The sequence below is a fragment of the Lissotriton helveticus genome, chromosome 11, assembly GCF_964261635.1.
Source record: "Lissotriton helveticus chromosome 11, aLisHel1.1, whole genome shotgun sequence".
Lineage (NCBI taxonomy): Eukaryota > Metazoa > Chordata > Amphibia > Caudata > Salamandridae > Lissotriton > Lissotriton helveticus.
In genome coordinates, this window is record NC_136072.1 from 936,440,956 (window position 1) to 936,464,983 (window position 24,028).

The window sequence follows — 24,028 nt, forward strand, 5'->3', positions numbered from 1 at the left end:
CACTACATTGTTTGGGGCCCAGTATTAAAACCTCTGTTTTGCCTCCGTTTAATTTGAGCAGGTTGTCCCTCATCCATTTTGCTATCTTATTAAGACCAGATTGCAAGAGGGAAGTGGAAACGTCTCCAGTATTTGAAAGTGAGAAAACTATCTGGGAGTCGTCTGCATATGAAAACATAGTCAGACACTCTGCTTCGGCAATCCCAGCGAGTGGAGTTACATATAAATTGAATAGCAAGGGGCTAAGTGCCGATCCCTGAAGAACTCCATACGGAGAGGGATGAATGTCAGAAGAGACTGTATTCGAGGTGATTTGAAAAGTTCTTTTAGTAAGAAAAGAAGCGATCCAGTCCAGAGCTTTACCCCTTATACCCATGGCCGAGAGGGATTTTAACAAGATGTCTTGGGAAATGGTGTCAAACGCTGCGCTGAGATCAAGTAGAATCAGCGCAGCGGAGTCACCTCTATCTAGCAAATGGCGTAACTTTTGTCTTCGGCTGACGAGCAGGAGTCGATGGTGTCGGCGTTTGTGGGCCAAGGCTGCGGTGTGGGAATAGGGCGGTGGTTAGTGTGACTTACAAGAGGTACCATCGAACCACGGTGCAAGCAGCGGTGACGATTTCGGCATGGAGCGTCGGCGTCGGCAAGGCCAAGGCGTCCTCGTGAAGCAAGGCGGTGCAGAGTGCGGTATTCACAGGTCGCGGTGCGAGCAGCGGCTCGGTAGGGGTGTCGACAGACGTCGTCGGTGAGACCACGGTCGCGGTGCAGCATTGCGGCGGTGCTCTCTGTGGTGCCGAGACTTCAGCGTGAAGTGAGACGGTGCGGAGTGCGGTGCCCATAGGTCGCTGTACAAGCAGAGGCTCGGTGTCGACAGGCGTCAGTGAGACGAAGGTTGAGGTGCGGCAGTGCCCTCTGCGGTGCCTACAGGACACAGAGTCGGCAGCGGCATCGTAGACGCCGTTGAGTTGCTTTTCCTCTGATACAGCACAAAACACACAGTCCCCAGTGCTGCGGACAGAAGAGCTTGAAGTCTTTCCTGTTCCTGAGACTTTGTCAACAGGGGGCAAGTTCTACTTCAAGTCCTTCGAGAGACTCACAAAATATTTTAGTAATAACAATGAGGAAGGAAGGGTCCCCTGGAGAAGGTCTAAGCTGCATTGCGATCCACCTGTTTACTGGAGGGCAAGATCCTGATTTTGCCTAAGAGCCAAGCAGTGTGTCTGTCAGGGCCTAATTAAAAGTGAGAAGAGGTTCGTGTGTGTTCTCTACTGAATAAAGCACTTCTGTGAGGACACTTTGTCTTGACCTCAGTGGTAGGCACTGTGAGGTCTAGCACCTCTGCTGCTCTCCCAATGACAGTTGCAAAGGAGGCAGATTCTTCAGTAGCCACCGCTGGTAAAGGTGAGTGTAGGCCAGTGTCAGGCGAAGCATCCAGCCCGTCCTTCATAAAAATTACTGTCATCATCATCAGGGTCTTATTCATGATACTGCGTCACAGGCTCAGAGTGGGCTGTGGAGTCTCAGAGGTCATTGGATTCCGAGAAGACGTGACTTCCCCTCTGGCTCAGTGTGGCTATATGGGGTTGTGGCGGTTTCGCATGAGGTGTAGGAGTCAGAGCTGTCAAGTCGAATGGCACATTCGGCGTCAGGGATGAATCCGTAAGCAGTAGACCGACTGGATGCCACCTTGGACCCCTAGGGCCCAAAGGTGCTCTAGAGGAGTGTTTCCCAAACTGTGAGTCCCGATCCACTGGTGAGTCGCCAGCCAATTTTCAGTGGGTAACGAAAGTCTGAGCTATAAATAATGATGCCTTTAAACATCTTTCACATTTGATGCTTTAGAGACAGAGGTCAAACACAGGCTATATGTCTCCTGACAAATTGCTGCTTATGAGGCTGGTGTAAACTTTTCTTTCTCCCACTGCAAAGTGAGAGGAGTTTTTGAAGTGAATTATGTGACAATCTTGCAGGAGTACAGGAAAGTGTGATGATGTTTTTTGCAAAAAACAACAAAAATGTAGATACCAGTAAATAAACTGCAATCATTCAGCAGTTAGAGCAAACAATAATGAAGCACTTCTTTTGTAATTCTGAAGTGTGCTGGAAACAGAGAGTTTAATAGAAACAAAACTATTCAAGACACTTAACTTTGTGATGTTCAAATGATAAATATTCACAGAAACTCAATTTCCTCACATTATCATTTGGGCACGGTATAGTTTTTTTTATCAGTAAAACAGTATGTCTGAGCAAAGTGAGTGGGCACTTCAATAGAAAATGTGCTGTCTAAAAACGACAGTGGGCTATCACACAATGCTTTAGTTATATTAAAAAAAATGCACTTCCTCATGTCCAATAAAGATAGGTGGATCGCAAATGTTTGTTCTAAAAAGTGGATTGTGATTCTAAAATTTTGGGAACCATTGCTCTAGAGGGATCGGGCAGTTACCACAAATAAGTAGTAAGTATCATTACTCTGCTGTATCACCTAAGTAATTTACAGGATTATAAGCAATGTTACCTGTATACCTTACTTTGCTACTCTGCCTGCAGTGGATAAATACTCTTTCAGTGTGCCACCCGTCAGCATCTGGTCTATGAGCCTAAACGCTCTCTTTCTGGCTTCTTTTCATACCTTAGCTTGAAATGATTTTCTATGGAGAGTGAAGGGGTTACTCTTGCTTAGCACATTTTTTCCTAATTCCATACACAAACAATGCTCTCTTTCAGAAGTGCACGGAAGGCAGTGGTGTAACAACTTTGTTTCACTCCAAGCTAATTCTGTAGAAGACTAGATGGGTTTCTGGTTGCAAACACTGCCTGCAGCTCAGAGAGAGAGAACATTTCTTCTCTATTTTTGATACAGGAACAGTGTCAAATGGATTTTCGAAAATAAAAACATGTACACATCTGTTAACATTACCATTCAAACAGTTAGTTCACTTTCTAGACCTTGAGCCTCATACACGCATGCTCTAATAACGCATTTGTGTGCTCATGTTGGCTTAAATCAGATTTGGCTTGTATGTAACATATAAAGTACCAGGAAAGCCCTGCCACACAAGACACAGCTGTCGTGTGATAAGACAGGCGATCAGTTGCCCCCAACTTGTATGCAAGGGACTATTTAACAAGGTAAATAACCCTTAAACCTATACATTATTTAAATTTGGGTAGGCTAAATAAATAAATATCGTCGTCCCCAGGCCCGCCAAAGTATCAGCTCATGAATATTCATGCAGACAATATGGTTCAGAATTCTAATTATATCATTCTAATTTTTCAGCAGAACAAATGTGGTTAAAGCTGTCCCGACACTAACCTGTTCAACACTGAGGTAGCTATCTCCAAGGTCGGAAGAATATATACATAAAAGAGGTGTTTCGAGTCTCCCGCACATAGGCGGAACTATTGTATGTTCATGACTTGAGTGAGAATCCTATGACACAGAAATATAAATTACTAACTGCAAAAATATACAGACTAAAAATCACAATATAGATCAAATGGAATACTACTTGCTCTGGGATGAACCAACAACAAGTCACACAATAAACATGGACTAAAATACTGAAGTTCTGATCAGTACCAAATATTGCCTTCTCTGGCATGTTGTAAATGTTGGCTCACACGTATTCGACACATGAAAAATGGCAAACGTTGTCTATTAAACTCGGACAAATGCTGCAGCTGCCAAGGGGAAACATCCTTTACGACGAACCTTTTACAACGCGGTACCATTACCACGCAGGTTTTACAACACAAGTTGCGCTGGAGGGCGCTGTAGGATAGGGAATAGTTTAGTTTACTATCCAACACCTTCCCTACTATCCACGGGGACTGGAGTTGGAATAGTAAATTAAACTATTCCACTATCCAGCGCCCCCTTGAACGACTTGCGTTGTAAAACCTGCGTGGTAACGGTACGTGTTGTAAAAGCACGCGTTGTACCGTCATAAATCCGCTGCCAAGAGATGCAAAGATACATGAACCCTGTGTTCTTTTAATGTAGAAGTAGTTTTGTGGAGGAATCCAAAATCTAATTAAGAAAATATTTAGGATTAATATTACCCTTAATTACATTAAGGTCAACCTTGGTGCACGGAGCCTAAAAACACTTCAACATAAATGACCCCGACTCCCTTTTAATTGATGTACTATTATTCCTAGGAATTAAAACAATACTATGCAAATAGAAAAACTTAAAGAATATTGTTACATACATGGTGGGCATGGATATGCATTACAAGAACTGCAGATAACATTGTTTACCCCAACTCCTTTGGACTAAAGTCTCCAAGAAAGCTATGGTCCAGGTTAGGCAAATGCCTTAAAAAAAAAGGAAAACTCAGCGATACTCTTGAAAATGAGAGTGGCACTAAAAGTAGGTTTCTTTATGTGTAGGGTGTGTTTGGGTTACATCTTATTTTGTGACCATGTGTGGCTAGTGGGTTGGAAGATAACCATTGCATAATTCCCTGTGAGTGGAAGGTAATCTGAGCAATGATTTCCTTTTTGGAGAAAGGTCTATGGTTGGAAGATACCTTTAATTTGCAGTAGTGGGAACATGAGGGTTCCTATATCCAGTAGTGTGTGTAGTAGTGGGACTGGGAGGTTTTCTTTGTCCTGCGGTGTGTGCAGTAGTGGGGATGCGAGGGGTCCTTTGTACTGCATGCAGTGTGTGCATAAGTGGGAACATGAGGGTTCCTTTGTTTTGCAAGTAGAAATGTCTATGGTTGGATCCAAGGAGGGTAATGAGTTATGTAATGAATCTTACGTGATCTTATTTTACAATTCAAGGAGTGTAATGATTCATGTAATGTGATCGATGGGTTTTTATTTTACAACCTAAGTAATGGAATAATTTATGTACTGTCATCTTTCTTTGTAATTTAAGGATTGGTTACTTATATTTACATGAAGGGTGGGATGTGCATGTTCTTCCACTTAGCTTCCTGTTGTTTTTTTCGTTTCCTGAAGGAAGGAGATGTGTTGCGTCATGTGGTCTCCTAGTTCCTTGCTGCTCAGCCTGTGTGAATGTGATGTAATAAAATGTTCATGAGTGAGTGCATGGTTTGAATGAGTTTGCATTTGGAATGAGTGGGGCTGAGCAGCAGTATGTTGCTCCCCGTGGGGACCTTTCTTACCATCTTACTTGTAACTGAATAAACCTACTTATATAATCTACACTACTGGAATGATTAACTACAAGGGCCTTACTTTGTTTACAAAAGAAATCACCTTAAAATTCAAGCTGAATTTTTACCTGAACAGACGGAAAACACAACAATAAAAATACCACCCCAATTGATAGAGAATAAGTTAATGAACTAAATTGCACCAAAACGAAGAAAATCCATTTTGGAGAACTGGAGATTTTAATTTTAAAAAGAATCATATGAAAATAGTGCAAAAGCCATTAAGCGTCAAACATAGTTATTTGGTTGCGCAGTTACTAAGCACAAGTTACGTCCAGCAGTAATAGAGCACGAGTCCGATAGAGAAACCAAGTTCGGCCCAGTAGGATATTTTACCTTCTGGCTTAGTTTCTGAGATGGAAATCAAAAATCCGTAACGGGGCAAGCCAGCAGGGTGTGAGCAAGAATGGCTCCACAACACTGGATAGCTGTCAGACGAGGTCCCAATGAAGCAGCTGACTTGCAGCAGCAAAGATCAGAGCGTGAACATTTCTACATTTGGACTTGAATTTCGTCAGTGGGACAACACTGAAAGCTGTAGCCAAACAGGGCTTAACGAGGCCGGATACCTTTTCTGACATCCTGCTGAAACTGATTTGATGCTGCGTTAAAACTCAGAGGGCAAGCTCACTGTGAGAAGCTGGCCTGATATGCAGTGCTCACTATTCTAGTGATCACTATGTATCAGTCCAAACAACCCTTATTGATGATTGGTTGTAAGTCAACCTTATAGACCAGCTATCCTAGTAGCATGGATACGAGCAGTCTAAGGCTAAGACTCTAGAGGGCGTGTTAAGCCAGCTGTTTTACCATCACATTATCCCTTGAACACCCAGTGAAAGGACACCACACAAGTTGTTATGAAAATAAACAGTGTATTTATTTATAACAAGACTACCCTGGCTCTTTATGAGACAGGGAGCTAAGCACACAACAAAACTCTTATAAAAATACTTCAAGTCGCACAATTTACACAAATGCCCGAGGGGCACGGAAAACCATATACTACAAAAGTGGAATGCGAATTACTAGCAGGTAAGTAACGATTCTCAGAGGCTTTAGAAACGCTAGGCCTACAATACTGAACACTCAGGTTAGGAGCAGGAGGCCTAGGGACGCCACGTGCAGAGTGGGAACTCTCACGCGTAAGGCGGGAAAAAGCCTATGGAAGCTAGTATTCACAAAGTTAGTGTTCTCGGGCGAACCCGACTAGGTAGGTCAAAAACGAAAGTGGATCTGGACCCTTGGATAGTGAGGCTATGCTGAGGCACCGAAATGCCGAAGTTACCTAGCCCAGGGGCTGCAGCTGCATAGGTCTGAAAAGACGTCGGGATTCTCCGTTGACGAACCAGGCGCCTGAAGGAAAGGAGTTGCTGGCAGGCGACCAGTGAAGATTGTTCGGGTGATCCAAGCCTGGATCGAAGATAGATGACACCTGAAAGCAGAGGGGACCAAGTTCGTGACTACTAGCCAGTAGTCAGGTGGCACCAGGAGGGCACCGGATGATAGTCACCTCGACTAGGTGAGTGGGCGACGCTGGGCTCTACAGTCTCACGGACCAGGAGGCGTTGTCGGCGACCAGGATGGAGGTGCGAGCTGTCCCACGATGGATGATGCTGTCGACGTCGCTGGACCCAGGATTGGGGCAACAAGTCTTGGCAAATTCAAGCCCACGCGGTGGACCTAAAATGGCGTCTGGAGTGGACCAGGAGGGTCCGGGGTGCTCCTCTTTTGGAAGGGAGCAAGGGCTGGCCTGGAGCAACCAGACCAGCAGCAGTGATGTCGTCGGGCGTCGTTAGGAAGGCCACAAGCCAGCGGGCTAGTAGCCAAACAACGCGGTGAGCAGCAAAAAGCAGAAGGGCCCCACGCAGATCGTGGAGATGCTGGGAGGCTGAACTTCGGTGCTGGAGCTGCTCAGGGTCGGGGCTTCTCGGACCCCAAAGCACTCGCCAGGGGATTCCTCGGCGGTCGTGCTGGAAAGAAGTCGTGCAGTCTTGAAGATGGCCGGTCCCTCGAGGTCTCGTCGCATCCACGGTTCTCAGCTTAGCTGTAGAGGTGGGTAGAGGTCAGAGGTGCCAGGGAAGCCGGTTCTCGTCGAGCTGGGCAGTCGGATTCCGGAGGAAGGACTTGCAGCAGACCGCAGTGTTCTTAAGATGGTGCCTGCGGATGCAGGGTGACTACTCCTTAGTCACAAGGGAGAATCTTGAAGAAGAAATCTTGAAGTCCTTTCGTAGAAAGTCGTGTCTTGATTCCAAAGATGATCTAATTTGGAAGGGGGCCTGCTCCTACCTTTATCTTGGAAAAAGGGGCTGGCACGCGACTAAGTCCTGCCCTATGGGTGGGACTAGGAGGGGGGTGGTTACACCCCTCTCCTTTGGCGGGCTTTTCCCAGGCCAGGGGCTGGAGTGCCCCTGGAACTGGTTTCAGCCGGCCTATGCACAGTGAGCACCGGGGTGCCACTTGCAGTCACCTTCCTCTAAAGTCCTGCCTACCTAGGATACACAAAATCCTGTCTGGGACGGTGCTGGCACCGCCCCTGGCAGGAAACCCTTTGTCCTAGCCTCCTGGGCTGGGAGGACTCCCAGCAGCAGGAGGGCAGACTTGAGTCTCGGTGGCAGCATCCATTTTGTGGAGCTAAGGCTCTGTCTGACTTTAACCGGGGTTACAGGTTACATACATGTCGTGTCCCTCTAGAAGGGTGGAATGCTAACCCCGTCGCCAGAATTGGCGAGGGGTTAGTATTCCAATTCGTATGACACCTTACTCGACATGTTTTGATAAAGCGATACCAGAGTTGGCATATAACCGCGAGGATTATAATGCCCTTAAGAGTATATGGTATGCGATATCATGGAAACGGCTAAGGGATGGATCCCGAAAGCCGCAGACAGGCTCAGCTCATGCCAGAGCACTATCTCACACGATTCCCAGCACTCTGCCTTCAGGATTGTCAAGGCCTGCCATAGGAGTGACTGATAGGAGATCTGTGTGCCCATTTAGGTTTAGATATAGGAATACTATATCTAAAGCAAAGGGTGATTACACCACCTTGCCCCAGCTGTCGTGCAGCCAGTTGTGTCAGATTTGGATGGCCAGCCAGGGGTGGCATAATACATGCTGCAGCCCCTGGTAGGCCCTGGGTACTCCAATGCCCTGGGCACCTAAGGTACACTGTACAGGGACTGATAAGGTGACTCAGTATCCAATTAGATATGTACCTAAGGTACATGGAATCCATTTTACAGAGAGAGCAGTAGGCCTGGGGTCCTGAATAGCAGGGCCCCAGGTCAACTAAGTCAGAAAACCAGCAAAACGCCAGGCAAAACGTTGGGGGCAACCATAGTCAGGGATCTACCTTCCTACACTCACTGACTTTGCAGGTTTGTTCCAGTCCTCTGTAGGTCTTTGGAGCCAAAATGTTTCTAAGTTCCAGGATGTTAGAAGTAGTACAATTTGAAACAGCAGAGTCCCAGGACCTCAGGAATAGCAGTTTGGGGTTAAGACTCAGTCCAGCAGAACCCAAAAGCAGGGTCCAAGGCAGGTCCAGTTGAACTGGTCAGCTGGGCTCTTCAGGAAAAGGGCATCTAGCAGCTTGTTGTGTTCCTGTAGCTTAACAGGAGGTCAGCAAATTGGCCCTTGAAATCAACTTCTTTGCCTGGTAACAAGTAGGAGCAGGCACAGCTTTTCAGGTCTCCTAACAGATCTCAACAGCAGTTGCAGTCCTTCTTCTGTCTTCCACAGATCCAGTGGTGTTCCGAAGAGGATGTACAGGGATCCACATTTATGCCCGGTACTAGGGTGAAGGTGGGAGTGACTCCTGGTCACACCCTAACCGATAGGGAAAAAAGTTCCCTGGGGACCCTCAACACACCTTCTGCAGCAGTGTGCCCTATTGCAAACAATCCCACAGTGCCCTCTCTACCTAAATACAATATGGCAGAACTTTTCTTCACCTGTGCAAAGCTCCTTTGCACGCCCAGAGGTGTGGCCAGTAAATACGCAACCCCTTCTCTGTGCTCACTCAAAAGCGGGTCAGAAGGCAGCTCCTCTAACGCTGGGATTGGTGCCTGACTTGACTAGAAGTACAAAGGAGGGGGTAGGCCCAGGAGTGAGCTACTTGCCTGTGACAGGGTAGGCCTCTTTGATAATTAAGTTCCATTGCACTGTCCATATAGTCATGCTGTCAGAGGAACAGAACACCTCCCAACACCCAACGTCTTTCTCTAAGCTTTGGGAGCAAGTTCACTTCTCAATGGGATTATTCAGCGCCTATGTGACAGCTGGAAGCTCCCACAAATGGGCTTGCAGAGACTTTAGGCAGGTAAAATGTGCCTTTTTAGAAGTACCGTTTGCAAAATATTTAGTACAAATCCAACTTTACCAGTGAATTGGGCTTGTAAGAAATATTTTGTAAAGTTCAAAAATGAAATTTGTTTCCTAGGTGGAAATAACAATATTTAATTTATTATGATATATCTCAATGCTTTCCAATGGAACAGCTAACCCTGCTAACTAAAGTGAAAATGCCTTTCAGGGACCTTATCACTGTATGGATATGTTTTACATTAAACATGTATAGTTCCCACTTTGAATTTCCATGGACCCTGCTTTATTGGGCATTAAGGCCTCCTTAAGGGTGGCTTATTAATATTAAAAGAAGGATTTATGCATGTAAAGAAAGGTTATTTTAACAGGTCGAATAATCAGTCTAAACCTGCAAAGACATTCTACAGTAATAGGACTGCAGTCATGCTTTGTACTGTCAATGTTGTATTGGTATAGTGTATGCTGCAGTCCACTAGGGACATTTAACTTACAGACCTGGAATACACGTTGTACCAGATTCAAATATGCCAATTAGAATTATAGCCAATTTATAATTATTTTAGGGGTCAGACCACATGCACTGGGGCCGGGCTCGCAGAGTCCCATTGCAAAGTCAAAAAAACAGCAGCTGAGGAGCCAAGCTCGCGTCCGAGATGGCCGCGTTTTAGCTCGGCTCCGTTCGCCTGCCTGTTTTTATCATTTATCCTGCCGTTATCCTGCCCCGGGAAGCCCTCTTTGCTGTGCTGTAGTGCTAAGACGCCTTGCAGGCACTCACCTTTTGCTCCGGTGGTCCTGGACGCTGTGGATCCTGTGCGGCGCTCCCGCTCGCTTCGGGGCCTCCGGGGCGGGCTGGCCTGGATCTTCTTGGCGGCGCCCGGACGGGACGGAGCACGATGATCGGCCCCTGATGGCGCAGTGGACGTGGTCGTGGAAGCCGTTGTGCATGTAGGCCGGCTGTGCTGTCTGGCCGGCTCCGGTGGGCCGGGGGACTTGGGTGGAGGCGCTGCCTGCCATTGACGGAGCTCCTCGTACATTTGGCTTGCTCCCCCTTTGTTCTCCGGTCCGGCCATTTTGATTTCCTCCGCCCGGACTCGGAGAACGGGGCCGGCGGCATTGGGGAGCCGGCGATTCCCCTTCTTCTGGTGGCCCCCCTTCCTGCCCCGCGGTGACCTGCCGCCGGTCGGCTGGTCTTCATTTGTCTCGCTGTTGTCCCGACGGAGGTTGACGGCCGCCGTGGCCTCGCCGGACTTCCAAGATGGCGGCCGACCCTGAATGTCTCAACCGGGCCTGGACGAGCGCTGGAGGCCCGCCGCATGGCCCGGGTGCCGGATACTGTAAAGGTTTTCCTACACTTAAGGATATCCTGAACGCCCTGCACTCCTGGCAAGCTTCCGTGGCCGCACCCGTCCTCGCTCTGGAGGTGGATCCTCTCCTCGGGCCGTTTGGGCCCTCGACGCCGGATGTGGCTTCACCGTTGAGGGGTGCGGCTGGAACTATCCTAGGAAATGTGGCTCCGGCGACAACCGCGTCTGTGGGTGTGCGGCGCTCGGTTGCCCTTCATCGTCCTGTGCTGTCTCCTTTGCCGTTGGTCCGGGGGCCGGATTCCGTTTGGCCTGGACTCGATGACTCTTCCTGCCCCTTTTCGCCTCGATTGACCGGCTATGGCTCCGGTGTCGACCTCGTTGGGTCGGCCTCTTCTGAACTGTCCCTGAAACTGTGCCTGCATTGTGTGCGATGTTCCATGACTTTCCTGGATCTTCCGTGTTTTAATCCACGTGTCTTATCTGGACTGCCGCTGGAGCTCCCTGTTCTATGCCTTCGGTTCTTCGCGGTCTGGTTCTTGGTGGACCGGACGGCTACAACTTTGGACAAACAAGGACAGGGCTGATACAAACTTGCCTCTGTGTACGGTAGTCTTGTATGGGTTGGATGATCGGCATGTTACGGTATGATTATATGTGTGACTTTATGGTGCTCCTGGACTATATCCTGATAATTTTTGGGTTCCCGAGGACTCAGCCCTTTTTCTCAGGCGGGTGGATGGGTGCAGATAATTCTGTCTTTTGGCCCTGTCCCGTGTGTGTGTTTCCTTCCCTTTTTCCCTCCCCTCCCCTCCCCCGTTTTTGTCTTCTGTTTTCCGTCTTGTCTCTGCTCTTCTATATTTCGGGTTCTAATTAGGGCGACAGGCACGCTGCGGGGGGATAGGCCATAGCCTTCTGCAGGGGTGCAGGGTGGGCTTGAGGGGTGGGTGGGGGGGTCTGTCATTTTGGGGGGTCTTTTTCCCCCCCTTTTTCTCCCTTTTGGTTCTATGGCTCTTGAGTATTCACTTTCTCGGGTCTCTGTCTCGTCATGTGTCCCCCTGGGGTGTTTCTGATGCATTGACCTTCCGGTTGTGTTGTGCCTGTGGCTCGTTATGTGCTCTGTCAACGATCTTTAATGTATACCGTGTACCGGATTCTGTTTTCCTGCTTTGTCGCCGGGGGGCGCGTGGTTGGGTAGGAGTCCCTTTCTTTTTTCCTTTTTCTTCCCTCCCCCCCCCCTCCTTTATGAGGGATTTCCTTTATTTCGTTGGAGTGCGTATCGTATTGCCTTTTATGATGGGGTCCTTTTTTTCCTTAGGTTTGCTTAGTCGGGTTGTTGCTGTGGTGGGTGGGCGCTGTACGGCAAACGCCATTGCCTCTTCTTGTGGTACTCCGATTGTGCTTGTGTTTATCGATATGTTTACTTCGTGTTGGCTTTATCCTGTATTTTATGATCTCTAGATCGCGGCTCACCACGGCCCCTCCCTTGTTCTTTGCTTAACTGCCCGTCATGATCCTGTATTCCCTGTCCCGTAAAAGAAAATCAACCTTTCGCTATCCTATCCCTGCTGATTGCTCTATGGCTTTTGGTTTATCTCCTGTGTTCTTGCTGTCATATCCTGTGTACAACTTTGTATTGTTACTTATGCTTTTGCTATGTGGTGGCCAGCCCGTTGGGTTGTAGGCCCGTATTTGTGAGCACTCTTTCTACAATAAAGGTTTTAAAAAAAAAAAAAAAAAAAAAAAACAGCAGCTTCATGCCAAACAAATGGAGTGATCATGTAAATAAAAGCTACATTCCTAAAGTTACATACAATAATTATTTTAGGGGTCAGACCACATGCACTGGGGCCGGGCTCGCAGAGTCCCATTGCAAAGTCAAAAAAACAGCAGCTTCATGCCAAACAAATGGAGTGATCATGTAAATAAAAGCTACATTCCTAAAGTTACATACAATACAGCCTGGTTGTAAGCTAACATGGACTGCTAGTGCATTAAATGTATTAGAGTGTAGTGTAAGTGCTGGGTCTATAAAGTAGGCTTGCTCAATTTACATTCTCTAATGCTTACTTTATAAGCACAGCAACAGAATGTGGCTACAAGGAGAGCTGATCGTGTGTATTCCATCTTTTAGGAACAAGGAAGAACATTTGTAATAAGCTTCAGTGTACTACTATATTGTTTTTAACTAGAAGCATTTTTACTGTCCTGTGTACAAAAGAGGAGCCAAGCAGGAGTTAACCTCTCGTCGGTCCATAGAGCACCATTTGTAAGATTGGTACATAAGGTACCTAGGTGTGGAGGCTCGGTTAGGCACAGGGACCGGATGCTGGAAGAATGCTGAAATACGATGTTCTGACTTCAAGCCTCTTGGCACAATAAGATATGAGGCTTTACATGAATTACCCTGATATGTATAATTGTTGAACTGTTAAGAATATTCACAATCATTCTAACGTGTATGATTTGCAAACGAACAATGTTTCACATGCATGCCAAATTTCTTCTGAGAGGAAAATAGAGGACCTTTACCCAATGTATGTCTGCTAGACTGAAGAAAGATGAATGTGCAGCACCACTTACAAAAAGACCAAAAGAACAAGTTATTTACCTTCGGTAAAGTTTTTTCTGGTGGACACAGTATCTGCCTGTGGATTCCTCACCTTGTGAATATCCCCCTGCGTCAGCAACATTCGGAAATTCTTTTGTAGCTCTTCACGCCGATGTGGACTACGTCACAGAACGCACGGCTTCCTTCGCGCGCGCGCGGCTCCGCTGACGTCACTGACTCCGTAATAGGACTCCGTCAGGGTGATGACATCAGTTCCGCCCTTTTTTCCGTGCCTTCGAGGCACACGGACGGACCAACAACAGTAGATATACACACATTGTACACAGTAACAAATATTTCAAGATAACACACAGTGTGTAGTCAATGTAGGAAAGCAATTATAATAACATTTCCTTTGACAATAAAATATTTACATTAAAACTATGACACTAATACAGGTATAGAAGACTGGACAACGGGGAGGCGGGTGGGCCAGTAAGGAATCCACAGGCAGATACTGTATCCACCAGAAAAAGCGTTACCGAAGGGAAGTAACTTGTTCTTCTGATGGATACATCTATCAGTGGATTCCTCACCTTGTGAATAAAGTCCCACAGCAGTCCCCACTCCCGGAGGAGGGTGTCCACTCTCCTATACCAGAAAATCCTGGAGGACAGAACGCGCAAAGTGGCCATCCCTCCTCACTTCGGAATCTAAGCAGTAATGCTTCACGAAAGTGTGGAGGGAAGCCCAAATCGCAGCTCTACAAATGTCCTCTACAGGTACACCCCTAGACAAAGCAGATGTAGCAGACCTTGCTCTAGTAGAATGAGCTCTTAAACCTTCAGGAGGTTCCTTACCCGCCAGAGAGTAGCATATCTTGATACACAAGACCATCCATCTTGACAGCGCGCGCTTGTGCACCGCCTTGCCTCTTCTGGTTCCAACAAAACCCACAAAGAGCTGGTCATCCCCTCTGAACTCTCTGGTTCTGTCCAAGTAGAAGCTCACCGCCCTCTTAGGGTCCAAGCGGTGAAGTCTCTCCTCCTCCTTGGAAGGGTGAGGGGGAAGATAGAAGGTAGGAAGGGTAACGGACTGCCCTAGATAGAAGGCAGAAAAGCAACCCTGGTCCTGAGAACCATTCGTTCAGCACCAATGGTCAAGAATGGGGGCTTTGAACTAAGAGCTTGAAGCTCACTTACCCTCCTTGCCGAGGTAATTGCAACCAGGAAGATCGTTTTAAAAGATAACAGTCTCAAGGGACACTTGTGCAAAGGTTCAAAAGGTGAACCCATCATGAAAGTGAGCACAAGATTCAAGTCCCATTGAGGCACAATAAAGGGAGTAGGAGGAAATTTATTTGTAAGGCCCTTTAGAAACCTTAAAACAATAGGAGATTTAAATAAGGACGGCTGATCCGGCAGACAAAGAAATGCCGACAAGGCCGAAAGATAACCTTTGACCGTAGCTACAGCAAACCCTTGCTGAGCCAAAGAAAGTGCAAACTGAAGTATGCCAGACAATCGAGCCCTCAAAGGGTCAATGGACTTCTCCCCACACCAGAGACAAATTTAGACCACATATAAGAGTAGATAGACTTGGTGGAATCATGCCTGGCCGATAAAATGACATCCACCACATCATGTGGGAAAGAAAAATAATTCTGGTTGCCCCGTTCAATCTCTAGGCATGAAGGTGTAAGGTCTGGAGGTGGGGGTGTAAAACCTGCCCCTCCATCTGAGAGAGGAAATCTGCCCTGAGAAGGAGAGGGAGCGGCGGGCACGAGGAGAGGTGGAGAAGATCTGTGTACCACACCCTTCTTGGCCAATCCGGGGTGATCAATATAACTAGGGCCGGTCTTGGCGAACCTTCCTCAGAACCCGAGGAATCAAGGGTATGGGAGGAAACCCCAAAGCTCCCTGCATCGGATACTGGAGACTGCAGAATGACGGGCAGTGAGCATTATCGTGAGTGGCAAACAGGTCCACCCGAGGAGTTCCCCACATCCGAAAGACATGACAAACCACTTCTGGATGAAGCCTCCACTCGTGATCGGCCGAGAATTGCCGACTGAGACTGTCTGCACGCCCGTTCAGAACTTCGGCCAGATGATGTGCCATCAGACAAATCTGATGGTCCTGAACCAAAGACGCAGAGCCTCTCTGCAGAGACACTGCGATCCCACCCCACCCTGCTTGTTGACATACCACATCGTGGTCATGTTGCCATCAGGACCTGAACCAACTGACCGCGAAGGGAAGGGAGGAAGGCCTTGAGCGTCAAACGAATCGCCCGCAATTCCAGAAGGTTGATATGGAGCAACCTTTCCTCGAGAGACCAAAGACCCTTGATCTCCAGATCCCCCAGATGAGCACCCCACCCTAGGGTGGATGCATCCGTTATCACTGTGGCCACCGGCGGAGGCAGTTGAAAAGGGTTTACTTGAGACAGATTACCTTCCACGCCCCACCAAGACAGATCCGCTGCAGCTTCTCTTGAGATCCTCCCCTGAGATCTCCGTTGTGTTGATACCACTAACTGCGGAGGCACCACTGGAGTGCCCTCATGTGCCAGCGTGCATTGTTGACCAGCAGAATGCAGGAAGCCATCAGACCGAGCAGACGAAGGACCTTCAGGACTGGAACGACCGCTCCATTGTAAAACAAAGGAATCATTTCCTGTATGTCGCGAATCCTTTGAGGAGGAGGGAATGCCCGACACACAGTTGTATCCAGTACAGCACCTATGAACAGGTTGTGCTGGGAGGGCACCTGGTGAGATTTGGGCACATTTATCGAAACAACAACTGAGTTGTGACTTGCAGATGATGTAGCACTTTCTCTGGAGATTTTGCTTTGATCAGCCAATCGTCCAGATAAGGGAATACTGGTATCCCTGACCTTCTGAGATGTGCTGCCACCACAGCCATCACCTTGGTGAAGGCTCGAGGTGCAGTACTAAGACCAAACGGAAGGACCGCAAACTGATAATGTTGAGAACCCACCGTGAAATGGAGATACTTCCTGTGCGACTTCAGGATGAGGATGTGTAAATATGCATCCTGCAAGTCGATCGACACCATCCAGTCTTCTTCCAGCAGCGCTTGAAGAACCTGCGCAAGGGTGAGCATCTTGAACTTCTCCTGCTTCAGAAAGAGGTTCAAGATCCTGAGGTCCAGGATTGAACAAAGTCTGCCATCCTTCTTGGGGATCAGGAAATACCGGGAGTAGCATCCCTGAACCCTTTCCTGCTCCGGAACCACCTCTATCGCACCTTTTCTTAGTAACGCCAGGACTTCCTCCTGCAGACGTAGGTCCTCTGAGCAAAACCCTTGGCAAGGAGGGTAATACAGAGGGAATTCCCGAAAGGGAAGAGCATACCCATTCTCCACAAGATTGAGAACCCAAAAGGTCCGATGTGACCGATTCCCAATCTCGTAGAAAATAGGTAAGCCGACCCCCCACAGGAACCGCATGATCCGGAATGGCGGATCTAGGGCTGCTTTGCTGAGGTTGGAGGGGCTGGGAAGAGGAAGAGGAGGAGGAGGAAGCTTGACGTCCTCGAGGACGAGCTCTTTGTCTGCCCCTGTAAAATTTGTACAGCGGATTTTGCTGTTGCTGCTGCTGTTGCAGCTGCTTGAAGGCTCGAAAGGAGGACCTTCCAAATCCTCTATACCTTTTACTCACAGTACCTCTGGACTGTAGACCCAAAGACCTGGCTGTTGCTCTGCTATCTTTGAATCTCTCCAACGCAGCATCAGCCTTTTTCCCAAAAAGGCCCGAGCCATCAAAAGGCAGATCCACTAAGGCAGCCTGGACATCAGCAGAGAATTCGGAAGTCTTCAGCCATGCTGCTCTTCTGGTGGCAATAGAAGACCCCATGACTCTCTCCACAGAGTCAGCTGTGTCCAAACCACTCTGGATGACTTGCCGAGCAGCTGCTTGAGTATCAACAAGCACCTCATTAAAGTTCTGCCTATCCTCCTCTGGAATTTTAGGGGCCAACTGTTTCACAGAATCCATCAGGGCATGGATGTAATGCCTTAAGAGGCATGTGGCGTTCGTTGATTTAAGAGCCATGCTCACTGAAGAAAAATCTTTCTTTGCCGATTGGTCTTGTTTTTTAGAATCTTTGTCGCCGGGTACCTGAGGGAAAGCACCTGCAGATTTTTTGGAGCCAGCTGCCTGCACCACCAAGCTCTCTGGCAAAGGATGGGAAAATAAAAAGTCTGGGTCTCCAGGAGCCCCCCTATATCTTCTTGCGACAGCTTTCGAAACTGCTGGAGCCGTAAGAGGCTTACGCCACACCTCCAAGAATGGCTCTGTCAATGCTTCATTAGAAGGAAGCATAGGCTCTACACTGAAGATGGAGGGTGGAGGACTTCTGTTAGAATATTTGACTTGAACTCCGCAGTAAGCAGATTTAAATTCAACAGTTCTGCTGCCTTTTTGATTACCACATGATATGGTGCCACATCTTATGAAGGGGCATCTGGGAGAGAGGACAACTCCCAATCCGGAGACAGCTCCAATCCACTAGCCTCCCTCAGGTCATCAAAGAAATCTTCAGATTCCTGCAGCTCACCTTATTCCATTTCCACTTCTCTGTACCTTTGTTCTTCTAGAAGTCGCTGAGCCTCTCTTTTGGGAACGGCGTCGGCGGACCCGCAATCGACTCCAATGGAGCCGCAGCCGGCGTCAAGCTCGGAGCCAAAGGACCAGGCCGCTGTGATCGAGGTCGAACAGGAACTGGCGCCGGTGACAAAGGAATCGGCGTTTAAGACCTCGGCGGCGAGAGAGATGCCGAGACAGAATCGAAGCCAGCATAAATAGCATGAACGGCGCCGGAGCATAGGTCCGGGGGACTCCCAGATTAAAGGCTATCGGACCCATGGGACCACCCGGTGGCTCTCGTGAAGACACCATACATAGCGTTTAAATACTGTGTAGGGTTTTGTCCCGGGCCCGGAAATGGAGGGTATGAACCCACAGGCTGCTCCCGAGGAGGCACCGAATTCGGGTCGACTTGTTCCTCAGGATGGTGAGCCGGAGTCGACGAAACCTCAGGCAAGGAAGCCTCTTCCTCGTCTCGAGTTGGAGGTCAAGACGGCGCCGGAGAGGGATTCGACACCGGAGCTGGTAAATGCTCCGGCGACTCCATGGGTGAAGCCTCACCTTCCGGATCCAGAACAACCGGAGAAGGAGACACATCATCCTTTCGATGTCTTCTACCTGGAGACTTCGGCCTCGAATCTGAACCCTTCTCAGAATGGTGTCGAGATCCGTGCTTCCTCTTCTTATGCTTCTTTCTCGACTTCGAAGCATGCCTCGAAGACTACCTCGAGCGGGACCTCGACCGCGACTTCGAGCTCTTCCTGTCTTTTTTACCCTTCATCTTGGCAACCAGAAGCTTCGCCTCTCTTTCACGAAGGGCCTTGGGGTTCATTTTCTTGCAGCATGGACACCCTTGGACATCATGGTCTGAGGATAGGTACCATACGCAATCTTTATGAGGGTCCGTGATTGACATAATTTTCCCACATTCTCCACACAGCTTGAATCCGGTCTTCTTCGAGGACATCTCGACAGGAGACAAAGAAACAAGAAAACACTGAAATCAACAAACAGTAACAGAGTTACTCAATAGCTACAGAGGATCCCTCGAAAACCGTTCAGGTCGACGACGCGGAAAAAAGGGAACCAATGTCTATAAATAAAAATAAATAAATCACGTCGACGGAGTTCTATTATGGAATCAGTGACGTCAGCGGAGCCGTGCGAAGAGCTACAAAAGAATTTCCGAATGTTGCTGACGCAGGGGGATATTCACAAGTTGAGGAATCCACTGGCAGATGTATCCATCAGAACCTCGATGCACAGCGCCTGTCTGAGCACCCCAAGTTCATCAATCAGAGCCCCTGTTCCCAGGAGATTGCTTTCATATCAGCAGGCAAAGTCACATACAGAAAGAATGGAAATATGGAGGTAGTAAGTGGTTTGTATGCAGGATGGGGGACTTACTACTACCATTAGAAGAGTGATTAAAGAACTGTTCCCATCTACCATACACATGGGAAGATTATAGACAATCTGAGATAATACAGCTGCTTGCTGTCCAAACAGAATGCCTAGTCAAGCAATTGTGTGAATAAAATTAGACCAAAGTGAACAACCGTATATAATGTGAAAACAAGTGTAGAGCGACACTTGATAACAATATCATGTGTGTGGATGCCTGTAAAAGGCAGATAACATTAAAAGATGCAGAATAAAACCAAACAAGCTACAGATGCTTTGCAAGAATTCTTCTAGAGTTAAAGTATTTTACAGGTCACAAAGATAATCTGAATAATAGACATTCTAATGTAGGTTTCAAATAAAGCAATGGTCCCGCCACAGTCCAGATTGTGGAAAATCTGTTGAGACGTAGGACATGCAAAATGTGTGGGTAACAGATCTGGATGATATTAAACTGTGATGATATTAAACTGTGAGGACACAATAGCAAGATTATATGAGAGGTAGCATATTTTACCCATGTGAAAAACTGCAGAAGACCCTGACAAAATGTAGGAGTCTACAGTTAATTGAACTGGCAGACATCAGTGGCCAAAATTAAAAGGGCAGTTTTCTATGAAACCCTCAAGACCTCACTAGAGGCCATTCATTCAAACAGTTTATGGCCTAAACACAACATTCAGTTCTGAGAAATTGAGGGAAGCAAGTGTAAAAGAACACAATCTAGCATAACCATAGGTTTAAAGAAAACAAAATGTAACTTCAGAATTCCTGTAAGCACCTGATGCTGCCAGTTAGACCCTGCGGGACAGCACGCCTGATGTTGGTCAGGAAATTAGTCACAGTAGAAGTGGAAACTCGATCAATAAGAAAGTGGCAGTAATAGGAGTAAAAGGGCCCAGACCCACTGTAGAATGGGGAGGTGGTTTACTTTGACAAGCATTTTGTAGGTTCAATTCTTCAACACAATCTAACTGTACAACGGATCCCCACCACCTCAGACCAACACACAAGTTTAAACATGATCATGATCTTTGAGATCTCTGAACCAAGAACTAGTTTCCCCACCCGATACACCTAATCATCCTAAAGTTAGAACATGGGAGCAAGATTTATCTGAGGTGAGGACACACGCACACAAAGAACTTTCAATGAACACATTTCATTGCGTTCAACACACCTCTCTCTTTTAAAGATACTTCTATTGGTTTGTGCACTGCAGTAAAGACACTATAAAAGTCATAGAACACTCATTTCAATCAGAACATAAAGAAAATGGAGAAAAGGCTGTTTCGTTTACCAGTTTTTATCTTATCCATGGCTGGCTCCATAGATGTCTTGGATGTGTTGCTCTTGTCCAAATCACTGATCTGTAACAAAAAAACGGTACAGCATATGGGAAACTTTAAATCATACTTAGAAACAGAAACATAAAGGACATGAAATACCTGCATGTTGTATCACGTAATAGGAGGTACATAAGCCAGGGACTCCCTGGTCTCACACCCCAGTTTTGCCTCAGCAATAGTGGATTTTTTCAGTTTGTCTTACCAGGTTATATATAATGATGGGACTGTACCAGTTTATCGTGTGTAACATTATATACACACACATATCTATACACATATATATATCTATACACACACACACACACACACACACACACACATATATATATATATATATACACACTCACACACAAAAGCATATACGCATATATGCACACAAACCGAAAATCTGATGAAGCGTTATCAAGCTTTGCTTCACTAGATGAATAGTAACTTGGCAGAGATGGGCTACATTGACTAGAATGCAATGACAGCACTACTGAAAAGTGTTTCAGTTGAAACCCACAGCTTAAGAATACTAGTGAGTGCAAGTGCTGTTTTGAATGCAGCCACATGGAGGTGGAGCGCGTGCACACGCACACACGCAACATTTCTTTAACTGAATTCACAGAAATGGTGTTTGAGCATCCTAGGCTTTGATTTTCGTGCTTTCCAGTTTAGTCTTACCTTGCGGTTTTGCTCCAAGCTGTGAGGAACTGGCTCTTTCTTGGTACACTCCATTGAATATAAAAGACCACTGCCCACTGCAGTTGAACCTATAGAAAATTGTGCAGATTCATCTTCATCTTTTTTAAGGTCAATGCAACTCATCTCTTCTTGGTAAGAACATGATTTGCCTTCTGTCTTTTCTTTTCCATTATTGTCCTCACTAGATGTACTATCATGACTTTTCAATTGCCAGGCAGAGTTAGAAGATTCCCGAATTTTGCATCTCTCTGAATCCTTCTGGTCTTGATCAGAGTCTTTATTCAAGGAGCCGGGATCTGTACCCTCCAATGATGTCAAAGGCTCAGGGGTAGATGAAGAAAGTTGGCCGGGAAGAGGGTCAAGAAAAAGCATACTAGTGGGGATTTCTGTGAAGAGAGAAAAGATAACAAACATAAAATTCTGCATAAGGCACTAACATGTTTCCAAATATTTTACCACCACCATTTAACCCTCTATCCTCCCCTTTCATATGGACCTACCCAAGGATGAAACTATCACGCAAGGTCATCATTATGTGAAATGTACGCACCACACCACAAATTATTTGGTTATTTAGAAATAATTAAATTAGCAGGCAAATCTTGGTATATTGTGGGAGTTTTATTTTCGGGGGTAGTTTCTACATTATTCATAAAATATCACAAATATCACAAACAAAGAAACCTAGAAGACAACTTCTACCAGATATTGGAACTTCAAGGTGGAGAAGATTGCCTCTGCGCACATTTAATTCTGGCTTACACTACTGGAGTCCAGCTTCATATGTATGTATTTATGAAATAATAGCGGAGTTAAGGTGCCTGGAACTAAATGAAGAAAACAATTATTGCATGATTTAGAGTTTTTACTCTAAACAGAGGCACATGTGCTTAGCCTGGGCCAACATAAATGTACATATTTTAACTCCACGATGATCATGCATACTGGAAAGCACGTAAACATATGGCATGCCCTAAACTGTTCAAAGTTACTGGGCAGCAGTCATTCTGTCACACATTTAATTTTAAAATATTCTGTTGGGTCTCCAAGATGACAAAATGTCTCCTTTGAGGTTAAAAAAGGGCAGCTGAGGAAGCAGATGGCAGACTGAATCTATCTCTTGCTTCCATGGTAACTGCACATTTGGGTTTAAGTGAGTAAGGTGCTTCCTTTAAAAACTTGACACCTTTGCAGTATCCTTACTGATGAGGAACTCAAAACATAGTCTCCCAAAACAAATGCCTGACTTGTTAAAGAAAAGTTTCATTGAACATGCAACAAGGTCTTTTCAAGCAGATGGCCACCCATAAGGACAGAACCTTCCGCAGCTTAAACTAAAAAAAGATCTAATTCAAGCAACCAAGTTTCCAAAGACATGATATTTATCCTTCATGGATGTTTTCATTGAATTCAGAAACAGTAAAATATGTCTGTGAATTTGTAGGATTCTGGGACGAGAAGACACAGTATCAAAGAAAATCCCTTGACGGAGAACTAACAATAAGTTGTCATCAGACAGAGACCCAAAATCTTATGCAAGATTGTTTTAAAGGATTTGATCAGTTAAGATCTTCTTCATAGCAAGCATATAAAGTCTAGACCAGTGGTTCTTAACCTGTGGTTCAAGGATCCCTGAGGGTCTACATATCCTACTCAGGAGGTCCAAGACTGTTACCAAATTAAATAATTCTAGAATTAATACATTAAATTGAATAAAGTAATATAAATAAACAAGAACAATTAAAAATGTTAAATCGTTTTCCTTATTTGACTGTGAATTAAATATATATTTCAGCATTTGAGCATTTGTTTGGCATATACTTGTTTTGTAGTTTTGTGTATTGTTCTGAGGTTCAAATCCTAGAAATTGCTCAGGCCGGGGTTCCCTAGCTTCCAATTATGACTCAGTGACGCGCTCCAGATTCCATATCTCAGAGTTCTACTGCATGTTAAGTATAAGGGAATCTCTCATACGATTCTCTTCGATGCAGCCTACTACCATCAAGTTACTGCCATAGGGCTTCTCTGCACAGATACAGATGGACAGAGAAAGGAGGCTGGACTTTGCCTTCAAGGACACCCATTCCTTGAAAACTTAGAAATGCAAACATTTTTAACTTGTTTTAACTGTGGAATTAAGAGCTACACAGATGAAATGGACTTTCTGTTCTGAACCATCTACCTTTTCCAAAATGTCTGTTAGATGCAGGCCAAATTACTGATGAACTTTAAGATTAATAAAGTTTAGACATTTTTAATATCCCCAATGCTCTCTTGACAAGAACTAATCCCTACATTGTATGTTATAGCATGCTCCCAAAACTTGCTCTACCTCTAACCAATTCTACTCATGACCTGTCTTTGTAAGAATGTTCTGAGAAGGTAATGAATAAGGTGATTTTTTTAACTGATTGAAAAATGAAATGAACCCAAGTCTGAGATGCCATATTAATGTTTACATAAAGTGGAAACATAACATTTTTCATTGAGGTCTCCCATTCCTATAAATCATTTTGGTTATGACCTATAATGCTTTCTTCTTGGAGAGGTGACATACCAGAAAAACATAACCCAAAGAGCTGTCTTTAGCGGAATCACC

At 46.1% G+C, this 24,028-nt stretch overlaps 1 protein-coding gene across 4 annotated transcripts in view; it reads right to left on the reverse strand.

Moving 5' to 3' along the window:
- Window positions 1–24,028, reverse strand: part of SMTN (smoothelin) — a 1,119,422-nt gene that overhangs the window by 597,065 nt on the left and 498,329 nt on the right. For all 4 annotated transcript variants that reach the window (XM_078667269.1, XM_078667270.1, XM_078667267.1 and 1 more), the window contains exons 8-9: window positions 21,409–21,815; window positions 20,694–20,763 (exon numbers count right to left, since the gene is read on the reverse strand). In XM_078667269.1, coding sequence (XP_078523395.1) covers window positions 20,694–20,763; window positions 21,409–21,815 — 477 coding nt within the window. The remainder of the gene's footprint in view (window positions 1–20,693; window positions 20,764–21,408; window positions 21,816–24,028) is intronic.